The 19906-nt window shown below is 52.9% G+C and overlaps 1 protein-coding gene across 2 annotated transcripts in view; it reads left to right on the top strand.

Annotated features, from left to right (window-relative positions):
* The window catches only part of RGS10 (regulator of G-protein signaling 10), a 27197-nt gene that overhangs the window by 1225 nt on the left and 6066 nt on the right, over positions 1-19906 (top strand). Inside the window, exons 2-4 of one of the 2 annotated variants that reach the window (XM_015572700.1) lie at positions 3781-3899; positions 4959-5045; positions 14617-14760. In XM_015572700.1, coding sequence (XP_015428186.1) covers positions 14617-14760 — 144 coding nt within the window. In that variant the 5' untranslated portion in view covers positions 3781-3899; positions 4959-5045. The remainder of the gene's footprint in view (positions 1-3780; positions 3900-4958; positions 5046-14616; positions 14761-19906) is intronic. The other variant, XM_015572701.1, reaches the window with a different exon arrangement.

The following is a 19906-nucleotide window of genomic DNA, read 5'->3' as shown; positions in this document are numbered from 1 at the left end:
GATCAGCAGACATCAAGGATAAAAATGTCAGTACAGCCTGGTGCTCAAGGGCAGGCACCCTGGAGCAGGACTGTCTGGGCTTGACCGTGATTCCGTTTCCTAGCTGGGCCACCTTGTACGTTACGGTGCCTCAGTTTCCTCACCTGGGAAATGGGAATAATATTAACCACATCAGAGAGTCACTGTGAGGACAGAATGACTTAACCCATGTGAAAAGCTCAGAACATGGTAAACAACTTGTTTATTTTTTTAAGGAATAGAGAGTTAGAAACATCGATGAGAGAGAAACATCGATCAGCTGCCTCCTGCATACCCCCTACTGGGGATGTGACCGCAACCAAGGTATATGCCCTCGACTGGAATCGAACCTGGGACCCTTTAGTCCACAGGCCAATGCTCCATCCACTGAGCCAAACCGGCCAGGGCAACAACTTGGTTATTATTAGCTAGTGACAGGTTAATCTGAAAATAAAGTTACTGAAAAATAAGTATTGTGTCTGCAAAAATTGAAGGTCTAAAATGCTTTCAAGAGCCCAAGAGGTACAGAAACCATTCTTTTTTCATTACAAAAATGTCCTACAAGTGGACTAAAGAACAACAAAAAGTAAACAGAGCTGGACAAACTTAAAACAGATGTTGTCACCAACAGCTCCTTCTTAGCTTGAGGTTCTTAAGAAAACAGGTGTAACTTCTCTCCCACCGGTGCATTCCAAGCCCACCTTGTGGAATCTATCTCCAATGGACACTTTTATCAACGGAGAAGGAGAGAGGAATCTCTGGCCTTTGTGGCTCCAAGTGCCAGGAGTTGGGGAGCAGGGTTTTGCTTTATCCTGAAGTCCAGAGAGTAAACCAGCCGGCGACGGGGAAAGGTTATTTCTATCCCCTGTGCATTACTGGGTTGACTATAACATTTAGAGTGAACTGGGATGGCTTAGGAAGCCTTTACTTACCCACACCAGAAACTAGTGGATGTCTGCTGAGCAGGGGACAGACCCCGAGTAACGGAAATGCTGAGCTAGGGGGCGGTCTCTAGGGCAGGTCAAATGCAGTGACCTCCGCTCAGTCTCATCAGCATGTACTTTTGTCGGCTTTGGATAACGACTTGGAAAAGAGAGACGCTGTTCAGGAAATGGAGTTTGCAAATGCTGATCTGTCCAGATCGATTGATCTATATTAATACCAATCAAGAAGGATTATAGGAAAGAAGGCATAACCCAGAGCCTGAATCAAATCGAAAGACAATCAGGTTCCCTCCAGCCGTTCCTTAGCTGGGTCACCTCTCCTAGGACATGTACCCTGTGCACCTGTATTTCCCAGGCTCTGTAGAATAAGGCGACTGGATTCCATGAGGGGGTTCTGAATTATAAAACCTTTTGTTCAAATGAAAGCTGTTGCGGAAACCTAACATGCAAAAGGGCTAGAATATGGACTAGAGGGCGAGGGGGCAGTAGCAGCTGTCCAGTGGTGCGGACAGCTGCCTCACCTCTCCGTCAACCACAGCACTGTTTTAGGTGAATGGGACTCCACCGAGTGTGTGCATTTGCATGATAGCACGTCAGTGAAAACCCAGATGGTGGTTTGGTTTATGATGGAAAAGAATGTCAAGAGTTTTGGGATCCTTTGAGGTCAAGGTTGAAAACGTAGGGCCCAACGGGTGGTTCTGCAACAGGGAGAGACACGCGCAGCCGCCCCGAGGTCGTTCCTGGAGCCGCGAGCTTGTGTCTGCATTTATTTACTCGAGGGGCGCTGCTGGGGAAACAGAGTCAGCTGACCAGCGGCGTCCTCGGGGTCAGGAGCAGAAGAGTAAATGAGTGAGGTGCCTGGCAGAATGAACGCTGTTGCAGAAATGTCTGATCATAACGACGGTTTAATTTGATTTACCCCTCGTTGGGAGGAAGCTCAGGGTTCCGCGGCTTGCCATGCCGGCTAGCGTTGGCAGAGAGTGCAGGAAGCTAATGTAACAGCCGCGCACTGAAGATTCACTTGAGAGAGGCGTCAGATCCATTTGTGATGTGCTCGCCTGAGTTCGCGTCTCCATTAAAGGCATGGATTTGTCCCAAATCGCTCCCGTCCCGCACTCCATCACCAGTGCGAATCGAAACACAGCCTTCCGTGGGGGTCCTGGCTTCTGCCTAATTTAACCCAAGTTAGCCCGAGACTGTCTAAAATCCAGGTAGTTTTCCCAGCTGCTGGGAGATGGAATCTCGGCTGCTTGAGAAACTAAAGCGTGCGTTGACCCCCAGTAGATCATGAGAGGTCACGGAAGCTGAATGACTACTAAGTCCAATGTATTCCGATACAACTTTCCTCCCCAAACACCCTAGTTATTCACAGGTCAACATTTATAAGGCTCTTTCATTTATCCTTTTCAAGTCATTTGTTTGGCTGATTTGTTATTTATTTTTCAATTATAGTTCACGTTCAACATTATTCTGTATTAGTTTCAGGGGTACAGCAGAGTGGTGAGACAGTCCTATACTTTACAAAGTGTTCCCCCTGCTTTGGCCGATTTCTTCATTAAAAGCTTATTTCCTCCTAGATTCAAACTTTTCTTTATAGAAACATGTCTCTACTTTGAAAGGAAGAAAAAAAAAAGGCAACGGAGAAAAAAGTATTAGCTACAAAAATAGTTCACTCAATACATTATTTTAAGGAAGGGGAGAGAGGAACTGACATTTGTTGGGAGTCCACGGTGAGCTTCCAGGCGCCCCTTCCTCTTTTAATCCTTTGGGGAACCGGCGCCACAGGGGGGTTGTCTGTATTCCATGGTCGCACAGTTTGAATTGGCCAAACTGGGTGTGAAACCTGGGCTCATCCCAGTACATTCCACGGTTTCCCTCGACTCCAGGCGGGGGCCAGATCCTGTAGGCGGAGACGTGTTTGTGGTGTCACTTCCTCCTTCAGGCAAGTAGCTACAGTATGCGAGTTGGAGATCCCCGGTGCCCCACCCCTCAGTCAGGGGGCTTTTGAGGTGTCTGGAGTAAGAGAGGGCAGCAGATGGGCGGGTACAAAGAGTCATTCAACCCTTCGGTCCGCGCAGGAGGTCAACAGCGTGATGCCGAGCCATGCTGGAGCCTGGGGAAAGAGGAAAAATCGGTAATAACGACCCTGCCTTTATTTTCAATGTTGGTGTTTTGCTCATTATGGAATGATGAGCATTCATTTTTATTTTTTCAAAATATTGCACGAAACTGTCATTTATCTTGATGCCCGAGTGTTTTGGCAGCTCCTTTAAACTTTGCATCTGTGGCAGGGCTTCCTTTGCCCCACCCTAGTCCCTGGTACATACTTTTATTTGTGTGCCAGGCAATGAGCTACATGCTGGAGACACAAGATAGAGATACCCAGGAGCTTTCAGATGAGAAAGAGTCCGTCAAGCCAATAGAAAGAGCTCAATGTGATAATTATAAGTCAGAAAGTGTAACGGGGAAGGAGTCTCTATCGAGCCCAGGTGCCTGGGAGGGTGAGACTTGCTGGCTGCCTGCATTTGGCCGGTGGACACATGGGTGGGGGAAGGATGTAAGGGGAGTGTCAGGAAATGACAAGTCTCTTCATCGCTCTGAGCCTCAGTTTTCCTCATCTGTACAATGGAGGGAATGGGAGCACCTCCTTCATGAGGTTGTTTATTGTCAGGGCTAGAGTGAGTTCACCGGGTTAAGTGCCTAGAATAGATTCTGGCACCTAACTTAGAATCTGTTAGCCACAATGGTGATGATCTGCAGATATTTCTAAATGATAGTATCTGTGGGTCACATACACAGTCTACACTTTGCTTTGCAGACATCCACGACAGTGATGGGAGTTCCAGCAGCAGCCATCAGAACCCCAAGAGCACAGCCAAGTGGGCGGCCTCCCTGGAGAATCTGCTCGAAGACCCGGAAGGCGTGAAGAGATTTCGGGTTTGCCTTTTTCATTGAGGTTTAGATGGGTGTGCGGGGAAGCACAGGCCAGTTTTTAACACTGTCCCAACCCAAGAATAAGAACGTCTCACCTGTCGATGCCAACATGGAAAGCCATGGGTAGTCATGGGCCAGCAGCAAGGGCCAGGCACAGGGCATTTCTGGGTTTCATATAGCTGCTGAATGGGAGGGGGTGGGACAATGGGGAAGACATACCATGTTCATTGACAGGATCTACAAAGAATGTCCAGCTCTGTGATACCTGGGAGGGGTGTCTGCATCTTTCTGATGAGAGGGGTTGTTCTTTTGTGTGTTGGGATTATTAACAGGGTGAGACAGGCAAGACAACAGCTGGCAAAGTAAAGTTGAACTTCAAGAGGAAGCTGATGGATGGGGAAGCATCAGTGCTGCCCAGAAATAACTTTTTTGGCCACCAGTAACCCCAGGTGTCAGAAGAAGATCGTGTGAATTTGAAGAGTACCCTGTATCTGCCCGAGTTCCACCGAAGTCTGTCCTTAGGAGGGGGTGGCAGGCAGGGCTATTAATATTCCTGGACACCGGGCCACTGTGAATGTGGCCTGGATCTCATGGAGGACACTTTTCTGTGCCACGAATCCCCAATATCTGCCAAAAGAGAAATATATACACCTCCAACTTAAAATAGTTTTCACCGTGACCTTTTTGGACATGCTTAATATATTTTCTTTTGTTTTGTTTAAAAAATGGGCCTGATTTTAGAGGAATGTACTTTGTTTAAACATTGTCTGGAAGGAACCAATATATCTTCCACTTTAATTTACTTTCTGGTAATTTATTGTTAGCTTAGAATTGTGAGGAGATGCTTGCTTCATTTTTACTCTTCCTTACAATGTCAAAGCCATTATGTTCAAATGAAGATGAAATTCTAGCTTTAACATTAAACAAAAGCTTTGTTTTTCAGGGTGGACTTTGCATGCTCATGTTTTGGGTTTTACCAAATCAACCCTTGAAGGGAAATGTTTATTTGTTTTTTAAAGTAGAATACTGTTTTATGCATTCTTTTTTTCTCTGTATCCATAGGAATTTTTAAAAAAGGAATTCAGTGAAGAAAATGTTTTATTTTGGTTAGCATGTGAAGATTTTAAGAAAACACAAGATAAGAAGCAGGTATTTCTTCCATTTTGTAATTATATTCTCCATAATGTTTTTGCTGTCCTTACAAACTTACAGCTGCCTTTCCCAATATGTTGTGAAATTGCCTAAGGACATCTGATCCCTATTGGATTAGGGGGAAGATTTAGGTATCCTGTGTGACTCAAATATTCAGAAGTTTAAAAAGAGGGTGCCAATCCTTGTTTAAATGGAGCTGTGCAAATGGACAAATACTTAAAGAAAAAAGTAACGATTTGTCACTTATAGTTCGTCACCTCATACGATTTTTTTTCTTTGTGAATAAGTTATGTGGCTGCTCCCCTGTGTCTGACATGTCGGCGTTTTGTACAGACGTAGTAAAATGACAAGCAGATGTGGCGATGAAAGCAGCGTGTCTCGGATGGATTGTCAATTATTCGCTACATCTTTATGAAACATCCTGTAGTTGGCAGGCATCCCACATAAGACGTTTCTGACTGTTCTGGGTAGATATGTGCTCGTTGCCGGCAGTAGCCTTTCATTCCAATGTCAGCCAGTATTTTTACCATTGAAGGCGGGGTATAAGGGGAGGTGGAGGAGATTATGGGGAAGGAGGCCTGTGGATTTGGGGTGTTTATGAGGCCTGTGACTGTCTATTTCTTGTTCTTTTTTTTTTTGACTGTGTATTTCTAAGAGGCTACCAGCTAAATGCTTACAGGGTCCAGGGAGTAATGTACATGAGGGAGGCTTTTGGTGTGAGGCTGTAGGGAGTGGTGGGGCCTGGGACATCAGGGGGCAGCTCCCTGGCTCCAGGAGCTGCAGCTGGCTGCTGAGCTGACTTTGGCAGTGAACGCTTTGGGATCTGTGGCTCCTGGCCTTCCCCTGCTTCAGGTTCTGCCCACTTGGGTCTTCACTTGCCCCCACCTTGCTCCCAGAAACCCAGGGGCCTTTCTTCCTAAGGCATTTCTCTCGTCTTCGGCCCAGTGCTGCCTGTTTCTCCAGAGAAGCTAAACATTTGGAATTTGATGTGAACCATCCAATATTGTAGAATTAAAAAAAAAAAAAAAAAGTAAAACCTTGCCTGCCAAACAAAACACATCCACGGGCAGATGTGGCTTGTGGGCTGCCAGTTATTGCACATCTGTCTGCAGAAGCTGGAATCCAGCAGCCATCACGTGTTTGCAGGCAACAGCTTGGGAAATGGCCATTGGTTTATTCAGAGGCTCTTCTGGACTCAGACACACTTTCCCCAGGATGGGGCGGGTGGCCTTCCTCTCCGTAGGGGCAAGGATGGGTTCTGAGGTAGCGTCCCTGGAGCTTGAATTTCCTGAGTCGGCCTAGCAAGCCGTCCGGGACACGGCCATCGGCATGTACTTTTGTCAGCTTCTTCTATTCCCTGGATGGCGCTGCCTGAGCCTCCTGGGTGGTGAATGGCCGCAGAGAGCAGGAGAGGGGGCCTGCCTCGGAAAGCTAGGGTGCTGGCTGCAGCCTTTCAGGCAGGAGTGCCCCTGGTGCCCAGGGACAACCTCCCGTAAATGCTGGATTGTCCAGCATCACCTGAAACCCTAGCTCAGAGTCAAGCAGAGAAATAGATGCCCACCCCCTGCCTGCTCTGTCTGTGTTGGCGTTGAGGGGGGCCTAGTGGTTGGCCAGCCCACCCACCACTGGGCAAACCAAGAAGTTGAGGTTCCTTTTTGGCCAAGCTGACACTTGGACCAGCACCCCGAGGCCACCCCATCGTTTTCCCTGCAGACCATGCTGGTGTGTCCTTCAGTTCAGCTGAGCTCACCGATCTTTGTGGAGTGCCTGCTCCGGGCCAGGCCTTGAGAAAAGCACGAGAGACACACAGGGCAAGACAGATGAGCTTCACTGAGGAACAGGCGTGGGGAAGGGAAGCCGCTTGTTAAGCCTCTACAAGTGAGCCTGGAAAGGGAAGTGCAGGTTCTGGGAGCGCAGGCCTCGGCAGTCTGGGAAGGCCCCAGGGGAAGTGACTTTTAAGCCAACATGACAGGGAAGTGGAGTTTGGGGCTGGGGTTGTGTTCCTGGAGGAGGGGGCAGCATGTGGGGAGGAATTCCTGGAGAGGAGCGCGAAGGTAGACCAGATGGCTGAGGGTCATGCTCTGCTGTGCTCTTGGGCCTGGCTCTGCCGTCCTGGAGGCTGGCGGGCGGGTGGGGCCACACCTGGAGAACCTGGGCACCGAGGTGAACACTGGAAAGCCACGTGGTAGGTTGCATTAGCCCATCCACATCCTACAGACAGAGCTTCCAGAATCCGCCAGCCCCCTCGGCCCCCCCTGCACCGCCCCCCAGACTGTGAGTCCTTGAAGGTTTGTGTCTTTCCGCCTGGAATGTGCCTGGTGATGGCTCCAGTGCAGTGAATGCTGCCTCGCTGTCGGCTGCCTGAGGAGGCAGTGTTCCGGAAGGGGAAGCATCCAGGCGTCCACACCTGTCTGCATGAGCCTCAGGGCGACCCCCCTCCTCCCAGGGGCTGTGGTTGGAAGGTGACGCAGCGGCTTGCCCACAGCCGCCAGTGTGGTGCGCACAGAGCTGTGGACAGCCGGGATGCAGACCTGACCCCACTCCAGGGCCTGGGAAGTCGCTGGTGTGTCTGGCTGCAGGGGAAGTAAAACCTCGCGTACGTTCGAAGTCACTCATTTAGAAAGGCGGAGGGGGACCCCGGCGCGGGGAGAAGTTGGCCCAGCTGAGTTTCACAATCAGACTTATGGCGTCTGGAGTTTGGTGAGGGCTCAGCTCTGTAGTGAACTGAGGCGGTTGTGGGATCACGGGAACCTCACTTTTGCCTCCATTACTTTGAAGGGGACCCGTTCTTTTACTAGGCTCATCCAGCCAGCTCTCTCCTAGCACTTCCTGATTTATCTGGCCTCTTGTATAATTTCTTTATTCATCTTCTGATGGTTGGCTTTCCCCTCTGTCATGCAGGCTCCTAAGGTTTGAGATCTTTGTCTGTCTGCTCCCCCAGTGTGTCCACGTGCCTGGGCCAGTGCCAGGCACACGGGGCTTCCAGCTCTTTCCACTCAGGTCAGGCGGGACCTGAGGACCCCCCGTGGCTGGGGAACTAGCCTCCCTCTCTCTCACTCTGCGCTGCTGTTGCAGCCTTGGACTTGAGAGGCGAACATGAGTCCATCCCGCTGGGCTCGTGTGCTCAGAGGCTCCGAACAGTGGGAGCCATGTCTCCACTGTCCTCCGGGCCTGTGATGCGCCCCGACCGGCGGGAAGCGCCCCTTGGTTTGGGAGGGTCTTGATCTCTGCATTTCTGGTGGGGATGCTGGAGCTGTAGGAACTTGTGAGGGTGATGCCCCCTACCCTACCCGCCGTGGGGTTCCTGGGGTGGTAGTACCTTCTAGGTGTTCAGCAAGCAGCATGCAAAACAGCTCCCTCCCTTTGCACTGTCTTTGTGGTTTAACATTTTTCTGTCAGGTGCCCCTTCCCTGTGAATTAGCGTGTGAGCTATATCTATCTTCTCAAACAAAGCAGCATTTACATTTTACAAAACCTTAGAAAGAAACTCCAGCAAGGTGCTCATTCTTTGGCTACTCCTGAATTCATTCATTCATTCACTCATTCATTCATCCAGTCATTCATTCACTCATTCCTCAGCACATGTCTTCATTGCTGTTAGGAATCAGTATTTTATATGGAAGCTAATTTGTTTTCTTTTGGGCCAGTTTTCTCTGAGCCGAGGATGGAAATGGATAGGGCAGCCTGTACAGATCTGTGAAAACCAAACTGAGAGTGGGCGTGGCAACGCGGTGGGGTGGGACGAGGTTTCTCATCGTCAGAGCTCTGAGAGCAGCTTGCACCGGCATTGAAATAGGACGACACCTTTATTTATTTTTATGTATTTTAAGATGTCTTTCTTAACAATTAGGTTGTTCATTCCTCTTTACCTTCTTCTTCACCGTTTTCCTGGACACAGTTCACCTGGTCCTTGACACTTCCTCTGTCTTGCAAGTTTTGGCCTTCTCTCTTGGTTGGCTCAGGCCTTGACATCTTGAGAACAATTACCCACTTCAGGCAGATGAGCACTCCACTGTCAGCCGCCATCAATCCCTCGCACAATTTTAGTATGTGGGCTGCTGAAGCGAGCATGGATACTATCTTTTAGAGTTGACAGAGTTATGGGGGGAGTCTGTCGTATTTATTATTGTTATTGTGTCTTACTTAACACTAAAACTCGATCCAGGATTTTAGAGTGCTTGGTACTCTTATTGAAAGTAATGGCAAAGGTTTTCCTAAAAGGCTGAAACACCACCTTCTTTATTTAAGAAATAAAAGGATTTAAAAATTCCACAAGTGACACGTGCACTCCTCAGATGAAATCCATTCATTCACAGGCGGATGCCATGGGCAGGGCCGTTCCCTTCGCCGCTCAGCACCTTCCAGAGCTCCCTCTGCGTCTTTCCAACCTTCGTCTTTGAACGTGGACTTGGCCGGGTCCAGGCCGAACTGCTCGGAGCTCAGAGGCTCTCCACGTGGTCTCCATGGAGGCCTGCCCAGCGCCTCCATCCCTTCCTTCCTTCCTTCCTTCCCTGCTCACGTATCGTTTTCAGATGTTGTCTGCCACTTCCTCTTCCTATCACCGAGGTTTCACTTACTTACATCCTGTCTGCTGCATTTTCATTACGAAAATGTGTATTGTTTGTCGTCTGCTGCTGAGCCAAAGAGAACGCTCCAGTTACATTTTTCTTCTTGCACCATTTTTTTCGCTTTTCTTCTTATCACAGTCCTTTAAGGTGCTTCGCGATACGATGTTGCACGGGCTCAGGCCTCTTAGCTCATGGCTGCAGCCCGGGTTCACCTGGGGACAGTCCTCTGGGGCCCTCTGACCTCAGCTCCCTGGGTCTCCCTGGGCCACCACTGGCCATGCCCTTTGCCCTTTGCCCTCTCCTGCTTCCTGGCCCCAGGTCCTCTGTCCTGACTCACTCGCTCACTGCCTTGGAGCACGGCGGGCAATCGCCTCCTGAGACGGGGCACGGAAGGTAGACGTTTAAAGATCTTGTTGAATGAAAATGTGATTCCCCCCACCCCCCGACTCTCCCACTTCATTAATAATCTGACAGAGCGTAGAACTGGATGAATTCTAGGCTGAAACTCACTCATTGTTCCATTGTCTTCATGGCTGTTGAGAATCAGAATTTTATATGGAAGCTGATTTGTTTTCTTTGCTTTTTTCTCTCCCTGAAAGAGTACAGGGTCTTCTTTTCACCACCAGTGTCCCGAAACTGTACAGCTGGAAGGGCAGGCTCCCTTCACCGTGTGGGCATTTTATGGAGACAGTTAATCTGGGAGCTATAGTTCTGGACCGTGTTCTTGAGTTATTATCCTTATTTTTTCCATCTCTTTGGCTTTTGATTCCTACTTTTCTTTGGAGGTTTCAGCTTTATCTTCAAATCCTTCTGTTGAAATTTTTTATGCTTTTTTTGCTTATTTTCTCTAGACCCTCTGGTGTCTTTCTGGTGGCCCCAAGCCTGAGCTGATGTTTATAAACGAATCACATCTCCGATCAGCTGAACGGGGAGACATTGGCTAGGGGTTTGTCTGCAGAATTTCACTCAACCCCGCCGTCCGGTGGGCTTCTCCTCCTTGCCCTCCTTCATGCCCCATCTGCAGCTTCCCCCGGTCAGTTCTTTAGAGAAGGAAACTCCAGCCTGGGTGGAGGGAGAAGGGGAGAGAGAGGGGGAGATGACCACTGGGGTGCTCAGAGTTGGGGGTCTGGGCCTGGGGGCCTCACGGCCTCTTCCTGCTGCCCTCCTCATCCCTTCCGGCGGGGTTACCTGCTGCCCGCATTTGGACATTTGTTGCTGGCACCCCACCCCCCACCCCCTCGGGCGCTGAGGTTTGTGCTTGCTCTCTGTAGAGCAAGCACATTTCCCCAGCTCTCCATTTCCCCAGCCAGCTCTCGGAAAGACTCTCCAATCACTTAGGTGGTATTTTCTTTTTGCCTCATTCTCTGTCTGAAGCTCATGTTAATGAAGGTAGCGCCTCTCCCCTTGTCCACCTCTGGAGAGTGGCGGGATAGAGAGGAGCAGCCGGTGGAGAGAGGCAGGAAGTGACAGGCAGGGCGTCCGGGAGGGAGGTGTCAGGGGATCTGGGTCCCCAGCCTCCTGGAGTAGAGGCTGCAGGACCCCCTGGCGGAGGGACCACTCTGTCCTGGATGTGGCAGTGGCGGCCGGCCGTGTGTCTAGAGATCAGTTGGCAGCTCGGGTGAGGGAGGGGCTGAAATCTCGGGAGAGCATGTGGCTAGGAAAGCAGTTGGCCTAGGGCAGAACTCTGGGAAACCCTGAATTTATGGGGGGCGTGAGTAAAAGGAGATGGGGTTTTATTTTCCCAGTGGGAAAAGTTTTAGCTCGCTTCCTGGGTGAGGGCGAGGAACCAGAACACACAAAGCCATGCTCTCCTGGGCTTTGGGTGGGGGGCGGGGGGGTGGGCAGGAGCTGTGCCTTGGCCCCTCCTGGAGGGGGTGGCTGTTCAGGCTGATGGAAGGGAACTCGCTTCTCCAGCATGTGAGCTGTGGGAGCAGAGGCTGCCTGGGCACCGTGGGCCGATGCCCAGGCTCATGGGGTGTCTGGGAAGAGCTCCCCTGGGTGCGAACGCCCCCTCAGGCAGTCCTCGCGCTGAAGCCGGGAATCCTGGCGTGGCCCAGGCAGGGTCCTTTTCCAGCACCTTCTGGGGCAGGGTGGGATGCCCTCCACAGGGGGCAGGAGAGGAGAAGGGCCATCCTCCAGGTCACACCCAGGGTCGCAGGCCCGGGACCCCGCCTGTGGGTGGACGTTGTCTGCTCCGATCCCGACAGAAGCCAGAATAGGGTTCCAGGCTCTGGGAAACCCACCAGAGTATCTCCAGACGCAGGTTCCTCTTTCTGTTCAGCGCGGGCGGGTGGGCAGCGGCCTCCCCGTGACTGGCCTGCGGTCGCCGCGTCAGGGTTTCCCTTCCCGGTCACGCTTCCTACCCGGCCGATAAGCTCAGCCGCTGCCGCGTGTTCTTGGAGACGGGGGCGCGCGGGGACCCACAGGCACTCAGGAGGGGGCGCTGGGGATGGGCAGGGGGTGAGAGCAGGCCCCCCAGAGCCTGCTTCCTCTCCTCCGGGCCCCTCGCACCCCCTCCTTTACGCCTCAAGCTACTGATTCATTCCATGTCCAGAGGGAGAGGGAGAGGGAGAGGGAGAGACTGACTGTTCACGGGGGAGGGGAGGCCTGAAGTGGTTCCTGCCTCCAGCGCTTTGCACGGTGTCTGTTCCTCTGTCTGGCCGGCGCTTTTAGGAAGCGTGAAACAGGCAGAAGTTTCCCCAGAATGTTCGTTCCTGGGAGAAGGGGGGCAGCGGGAGGGAGGCTCGCGGCTGCGTGGAGGGGATGGGTCTCTGAGAGGCGAACAGCCCCAAGGTGCTGCCCGACCCGGATCTGGATCGTGGGCCCCACTTGCCTGTTGGACCGGCCATGTTGGTTATGAGGCTCCTGTCGCTGGTCCTGGTCCTGACGAACGGACCCCGGGGCCTGGGGTGGCGGCCTCCGCCTGGGCAGTCTTTCTGGGGCAGGAGGCGGTCAGGCCCCGGCCTCCGGGCCTTTTGTCAACGTGTCCTTGGGCCCCAACTAAGTTAAAGGACTGCTTTTCTACTTGCAAACACCAGGGCTTGAAGCCTTCTGGTGTTTTCCATGAGGCCAAAGGGTTTCACAGGCCGGGGTTTCTCTGGGGAGAATGGCAACTGGCAGTCCTCTCAAGCCCCTCGCTCCCCCGCAAAGTGCAGCTCCGGCTGCGTTTCTGAGACGTTTATGGTCTGGCTCCTCCCTGGGGTGAAGTGATACTTCAGGCTTTAATGTTTAAAGACACAGCCCCCTGTGTGCTGCCCTGAGGCTGAGTACAGGCACTTTCCTGGTTCTAAGAGCGGAGAACCCTCAGGGGACACCCCGAAGACCAGGCTGCCTTCTGCAGCCCAGCAAGGAGGCAGGCCGGGTTTCTGTTCGTTAGTTTTTAAAATATATATTTGTATTGATTTCAGGGAGAGGAAGAGAGAGACACATCAATGATGAGAGAGAATCATTGACCCTCTTCCTCCTGCATGCCCCCTACTGGGGATCGAGTCTGAAACCTGGGCACGTGCCCTTGACCAGGAGTCGAACCCTGACCCCCTGGCTCATGGGTCCACCCTCAACCTCTCAGCCACGCCTGCTGGGCGAGGCTGTTTTTAAGACAAAGCACTTAGGGCGAGCGTGTCCCTGCGCCAGCCGAGGTCGGCTGCCAGTGCATTAGACGTGCGCACCTTGCCCCCTCCGCCCCCAGGCCTTTCAACGGCCAGTGCTTCCCAGAAGGACTGCCCTTGGGACGCAGGGCGGCCAGCGAGTGCTCTCTCCCTCGCTCCTGCTCTCTCCTCATGACTTGGAGGCAGCACCCTGCAGGGGAGGCTGCCACGCGGAGCACCTGGAGGGGATGATGCATCCCACAGGCAGGGGCTGAGCCGAAATGCAAGGCTTTGGAGCGCATAGTCCTCAGGCTCCTGTGGGCTCCCGGGATCAGCTGGGCGCTCTCCTGGCCACTGATTTTTTTTTTTTAAATTGTGGTAAAATGCACGTAAGATTTTACCATGTTAGCCATTTTTTAGCGCTCTCATTTTTATCATTTTAACCATTTTAAAGTGTGCAGTTCAGCCAGGCGGGCGTGGCTCAGTGGTTGAGCATCGACCTATGAACCAGAGGTCACGGTCAGGGCACATGCCTGGGCTGCAGGCGCAATCCCCCGTGGGGGGCGTGCAGAGGCAGGCGGTCAATGATTTTCTCTCATCATTGATGTTTCTATCCCTCTTTGCCTCTCCCTTCCTCTCTGACATCAATAAAAATATATTGAAAATAAAGTGTATAGTTCAGTGGCCTTAAGTGCACTCATAGTCTTATACAGTCATCACCACTACCCAGTTCCAGAATTTCTCATCCACCCAACCCGAAACCCCTTGCCTATGAAGCAGTTACTCCCCTCTCCCCTGCCCCCAGCCCCGGGAAACCCCTCATGTTCTGTCTCCATGGGTTCGCGTGTTTCAGATGAATGGAATCACGCAATATCTGGCCTTTCGTGTCTGGTTGCTTGCAGTTAGCATGATGTTTCAAGGTCACCCACGCTGTGCACGTGCCAGGACTTCACTGCTTGTTATGCCTGAACAATATTCCCAGAAGTCCTTTATTTTTTCTCCTCTTTTTTAATTAAATTGATTGGGGTGACATTGGTTACTATGATCATACAGGTTGCAGGTGTGGGTTTCTATGTTAGGAGATCTGTATATTGCACTGTGTGCCCACCATCCCAAGTCAGATCTTCTCCCGTCACCATATCTTAGGACCCCCTTCATCCATCCCCTCCCTCCCCTGCCTTGAGTCCTTAAGTCCTTAATTGGGAGAATTCACAGGACTCCCTGAATGGTACCAAATGTCACCACTGTGGGCCAGGATCCGTCCTGTCACTGTTTCCAAGTGGGTAGGGGAGCCGTTCTGTGACAGGAGATGGAGCAGCAGGCAGAGCCCCCAGGCCAGGCCGGAGGGGAGAGCTGGGCTCAGGCCGGGAAGGGCTGAGCTCACCGCGAACAGGTGCTGTGTGTCTCCCACAGATGCAGGAAAAGGCCAAGGAGATCTACATGACCTTCCTGTCCAGCAAGGCCTCGTCACAAGTCAACGTCGAGGGGCAGTCCCGGCTCAATGAGAAGATCCTGGAAGAGCCGCACCCCCTGATGTTCCAGAAGCTCCAGGACCAGGTACTCCTCTTTCCTTGCCTGCGCCGTGACTGGAAGTGACTGGAAGCCAACGTGTCTCCGCAGCCGGGCACGTGGAGGAGGGAGCGCGGCTGGCAAAGCGCAGAGCCCTGGAATGCCAGGCTCGGGATTTAACCCCAAGGGGCTCCCCCAAGCCGGTGTGCTCTGGTCTACACACCGTGTGAGCCGGCAGGGTGATCTGTCTTCTCGACGCAGATCAGAAGGGAGGCTGGGGCGTTTGAGGCACCCGCACTGAGGAAGCACCCTGTGATACCCGCTGAAGGTAGGCACAGACAGAAAATTCTAGAAAGCGAGCACAAAGACTCAGAATGCCCGGGAACCTGGGGCTGTTTTTTGTGTGCAGATGTCCAAACATCATCACCTACGCCAGGCGGCCCAGTACCATAAGCTAGTTCATAATGAGGCCCCTGAGTCATAATGAAGTGTTACTATCTGGCAGCAGACGTGTTCCACATAAAGCAGGAATAATCAGGTTTAAAATAGACCTAGAAGGGTCAAGTTGGTTTTCTGGAAAATTCTCCTATGAGGAACGGCCATGGTCGTGGGCAACGGGGTGAAAGTGCACCCCAGGGGTTCTCACAGACACGGGCTTGCGGAGGTGGCTCCGTAGCTCGCCCCGTTCTTGTGAAACGTTACGCACACCGGGGGCACCGGTTTCTGACTTCTGCTGGCCCCGTTCTCACTGGGGAAGCGAAGGCTCGGGTGGCACACAGGTGGGGACTAGCTTTTAGCCTGACTCAGCAGGCCTCCACCTGAGCACGCCCGGAGCCACCTGGAGGGCTTGTTCAGGCAGACGCCGCCCCATCGCCCGCGAAAACTGTTTCAAATGCGATGGTCCCAGGCGGGATGAGACGTTGCCCCCCCAAACAAGGCCCCGGTTGACGCATGCGGGTGCTGCCCATCCTGGGACTGCACTGTGAGGACCACTGGTCCCTCCAGGGCCGGCCTTTGTGTAAGGTGCACAGAGCCCATAGCATGCCGGCCCCGCAGCCATCAGCTAGAAAACAAATGCACACGCGAGAGGTAGCTGGAGGGTGTTTTCCAATCGACACAGTGGCCAGTGCCAACTCCCCTGAATTCCGAATCAGATGTGGGTGTTGAAGGAACCCGGTGCGCACGGGGGACTAGCTGAGGGCCTCCTGGAGGTGGTGATTTTGAGTCAGTGGAAAGGACACCGTGCGTGTGGGTTTGTGGAGGGAAAGCAAGTGGAATGTCTGCCCCAAAGGCAATTATTTTGTGGCTCTGGCTGCACGAGGATGTCTGCCCCACCGGCACCTCCGTCTTTCCAAGGTTTCCTGTTGTATTTTAAAGTTCTGCCAGGGTTGAGAACTGTACTGAAGCCCCTGAGTTCTAAGCATTTCCACGAATCACATTATCTGCTATTCAGGGGTGCCCTCTGTGCCGGATGCCCACTGGGCATGCTGCATCCACTGCATCGCCAGGGAATATCACTCCCACTTTGATGATGAAGAAGCAGGGTTCAGGGGTGCTAAATGGTCTCATGGCACAAGTCACACCTGCTTTCACAGGCCACCCTCTGCTGCGTTCATGGGCAGCCTGTCGCTGCTCCTCCAAGCCCAGGAGACCCGCTGGAGCAGAGGGGTTGGGAAGGCCTTGTCAGCACAGGCCCCCTTCCCGGCTGCAGACCCCAAGGGAGGAACAGGGAGGGAGACGGGCTGCTGCCCCTCTATGCAGTGGGAACTCCAGCTCCGGGGACCCAGCCACACCCACTAGAGCAGCGGTTCTCAACCTGTGGGTCACGACCCCTTTGGCAGTCGAACGACCCTTTCACAGGAGTCGTCTAAGACCATCCTGCCTATCAGATATTTACATGATGCTTCATAACAGTAGCAACATTACAGTTATGAAGTAGCAACGAAAATAATTTTATGGTTTGGGGTCACCACAACATGAGGAACTGTATTAAAGGGTCGCGGCGTTAGGAAGGTTGAGAACCACTGCACTAGAGTCAAACGTGGGGCGCTTTGCTGGCACAGAAAGGAGGTGCACAGGGACAGGAAGAGCTTTCTAAGTGACAAGAGAAAAATGTTTGAAAAATAACTTTTATTGACCGAACCATAAAAGTCACACGTGCTCACCAACAACGACAAAGAATCATGATTTCATACCTGGACAGGACCCCCAACTATCATCGGGTCGCTAGACTTCCGTCCTTCCTACAAATGCATCCATGCACCCATATCACAAATACGGCCCAACTCTTTTAGTTCAAACTATTTTACAGAAAGAAAGGACTTTGAATCCACTTTATATGGTTAACAAATGCTACCTTCTGTTGCCTGCCTGCCAAGGGACAGGCCAGGGCTTAAAGGGAAAAATAGAGGAAAGGAAGTGCTTTTATACTGTTATTAAAAGTCAGTCTCTGAGCAGGATAGAGAGGCCCTCACTGTCCCTCTGAGGCTCACTTGGCTGACGACAGGGGTGGGAATCGGAGCTGATGCCACAGCGAGTCCCTCTGAAGGGCCTCTGGGTCCTGTTTTGCCTCAGAAAACTCTGCCTGTCGGGGGCCTGGTAACCGTCAAAGTGTGTGCTCAGCGCGCTCTGTGGGTCTCTGCTCCCTGAAGGCCCCCACCAGAGCCCGGTGTCCTGAGCGAGGGAGTTTGGAGCTGAGGGGAGCCGGCTGGGCACCACAGAACCAACTCCGTGGCTTTGGAGCTGTCTGAGCGGGCAGCTTGGTGCCCAGGAGTCCCCAGCTCCTGGTGACCTCAGCCCCCCCTCCCCACTTCTGTTACAGTGGGCGGTGCTCTGTGCTCTGGAGGCGGCTGATGGGGCAGCGTGGACTTTGGGGCACAGCCGGGACCTAGAAGGATGGGAAGGTCCTCCCCGAGCATCGGGTGAGACGAGCCCACATCCGTGCATCTTCTCCTATTGGGGGTCCCCACTCGGGTCCTGTTTGTTCTTGGTTTACACACAGTTCGATCAGCTCTGGGGTTTCAGTCCGCAATAGATTGGAAACGCTGGTAGAGGCTGTGGGGAGACGGGGGGCAAAATCGGTAACAGCTGCGGGGGAGGGGGGCAGAAAAACGGATACGAAACACAAACCACAGCACAGCGGTCTGGAGCCACCGAGCTCTGGGACCCCCACCCACACGCCGCACGGGGGGCATCCCTGGGCTGCGGGGCGGTGACGGGGTCAGTGATCTTAATGACCCCAAAGCATCAGGCAAACTTAAACCGTGGCCAGTGCATTCTGTGAGGAACGTGCTGGACACTTATAATAAGCACTTCATCAAAATGACGTACTTTTGAAAATTATTCTGTATTTAATTAGGTTTATCGGGGTGATGTTGGTTAATAAAATTATATAGTTTTCAAGTGTACAGTTCCCTAATAGATCACCTTTATATTGCATTGTGTGTTCAGCACCCCAAGTCAGGTCTCCTCCCTCACCATAGAGTTGGCCCCTCAAACCCTTTACTGTCTCCCCCCAACCCTTTCCCTCTGGTAACCCCCATACTGCTGTCTGTGTCTATGAGTTTTTGTCAAGATGCTAACTTAAGAGAAGTTTATAATTCGGTTATTTGGAAAACTCGTGTGAGCGGAGTGGGTGTTTCAGAGAAGTCGGCTCTGCACACGTTTAAAAATGAAGCCCTTTGAAAGCGCGCGGTGGCCCGTATTGTGCCCCACGAGAGATTTAGAACCAAATCCTGCTCCTACAAGCTTCCCAGCACTGCTCACGCTCCTCTCTTGCTCTGAAGCCTCTGGTCTGAGTGGAACAGGAAGGAGATTGGAGAGGATAGAAGGTCAAGGTCGTTGCAAACGGCCACTCGAGGTCATCGCTTTGTCGGGCCGTGAAAGAGAAGGACAGGCTGGAGGGGAGCAGGTGCTCATCTCCCTGGAAGCGTAGGGCCCAGGGCCTGCACGGGAGCGGGTTCTGGGTGCTGCCAGGATGCCCTCCCCGGGCTCAGGCTCGGGGTTGGTGCTGGGTCTGCTCTGGGGAAGGCGGAGCGGAGGTGCCGTCTCCACGGAAAAGGAAGCCTCGGCCTCTGATGCTTAAAAAAAAATTAAAAACACAATTAGGAAGACCTGTGAGATGTGAGCGCCCGGCCACATCCCGGGCAGAGGAAGGGGCAGAGGAAGGGCCGTGCGCCAGGCGGGTCCTTTCAGCAGCGGCCTTTCTGTGACTTTCCCCAGAACCGAGACGTTTCAGAAAGACGGGAGCAGGAAGGGTTGGACCCGCTGGTGAGGACCGGAGCTGGGGCGGGGCTGCCATGCCTGCCGGGGCCATGGGGCGGGGTCCCCTCCCACCCTCTGCTTCTCTAAGTGTGCATGGCGGCTGGAGCTGGGGACACTCGCTCCCCAAGGTCCGGTCCGGCCCAGAAACCGGCCTTTTCCAACGCGCAGAGCCAGAAAGGGCAGGTCGTGGGGTTTCGTTCAAATGCGAGGAACGCTGGCGCCCCGCGCCTCCCACAGCTGTTCGCCTTATGAGGGGCGGGGCGGGGCGGGAAGGACAGTATCTCAAAGACTTTGAGATTTTCTTTTTAAACTTTGAAATGGTGTTTAGGGGAAGAAGAGAGGGGGTAGGCATCAGAATAGCATTTAACTCTCCTCATGGCAGAAAGCAAACATAAAATACCTTGGCCTGTGCACAATGGATGTCATCTGGGCTTTGGGTTGGAGTATCATGGACTCCGGACAAGTGAACAAATTGTCACCCCCCCCCCCCCCCCGCTGGGTTCCCCCCCCCCCCCCGCAATGGGCTGCCCAGGACCCGGTTTTGCCCCAGCGGGGGTCTCTCTCCATGCACGTCCAGCCTCTTTCTGGAGTTCTGATCCCCCCCACACACACACACCTTGTCCATCTGGTGAGCCTGCCTGGGAAGTGGGAGCACGGTCCAGGGCCACCGTAGCTTCCGGGACAGGCCCGGCCTCACCTGCTCTCTGTCAGCTGCCCGCAGCCCTTCTCCCGGATGCACCCCATCCCCACTTCAGAAGAGGGGTAGGTGGTCATCACCTCCAGGCTGGAGGGCCGGCAGGAGAGGGGCTTTCTTTGCACTTTGTGCATTTGAAAGCATGTCTGTCGTCTGGGTGTGTGGGGAGAGAGAATCCTGAGACGGGGCCTGGCCGCCTTCTCTCAGCAGTTCTTCTTGTTGTTAATCCTCAGCCGG

The sequence above is a fragment of the Myotis davidii genome, unplaced genomic scaffold, assembly GCF_000327345.1.
Source record: "Myotis davidii unplaced genomic scaffold, ASM32734v1 scaffold72, whole genome shotgun sequence".
In the NCBI taxonomy this organism is placed as follows: domain Eukaryota; kingdom Metazoa; phylum Chordata; class Mammalia; order Chiroptera; family Vespertilionidae; genus Myotis; species Myotis davidii.
Note: the sequence above shows the minus strand (reverse complement) of the source record. Positions and strands in the feature narration are given on the sequence as shown.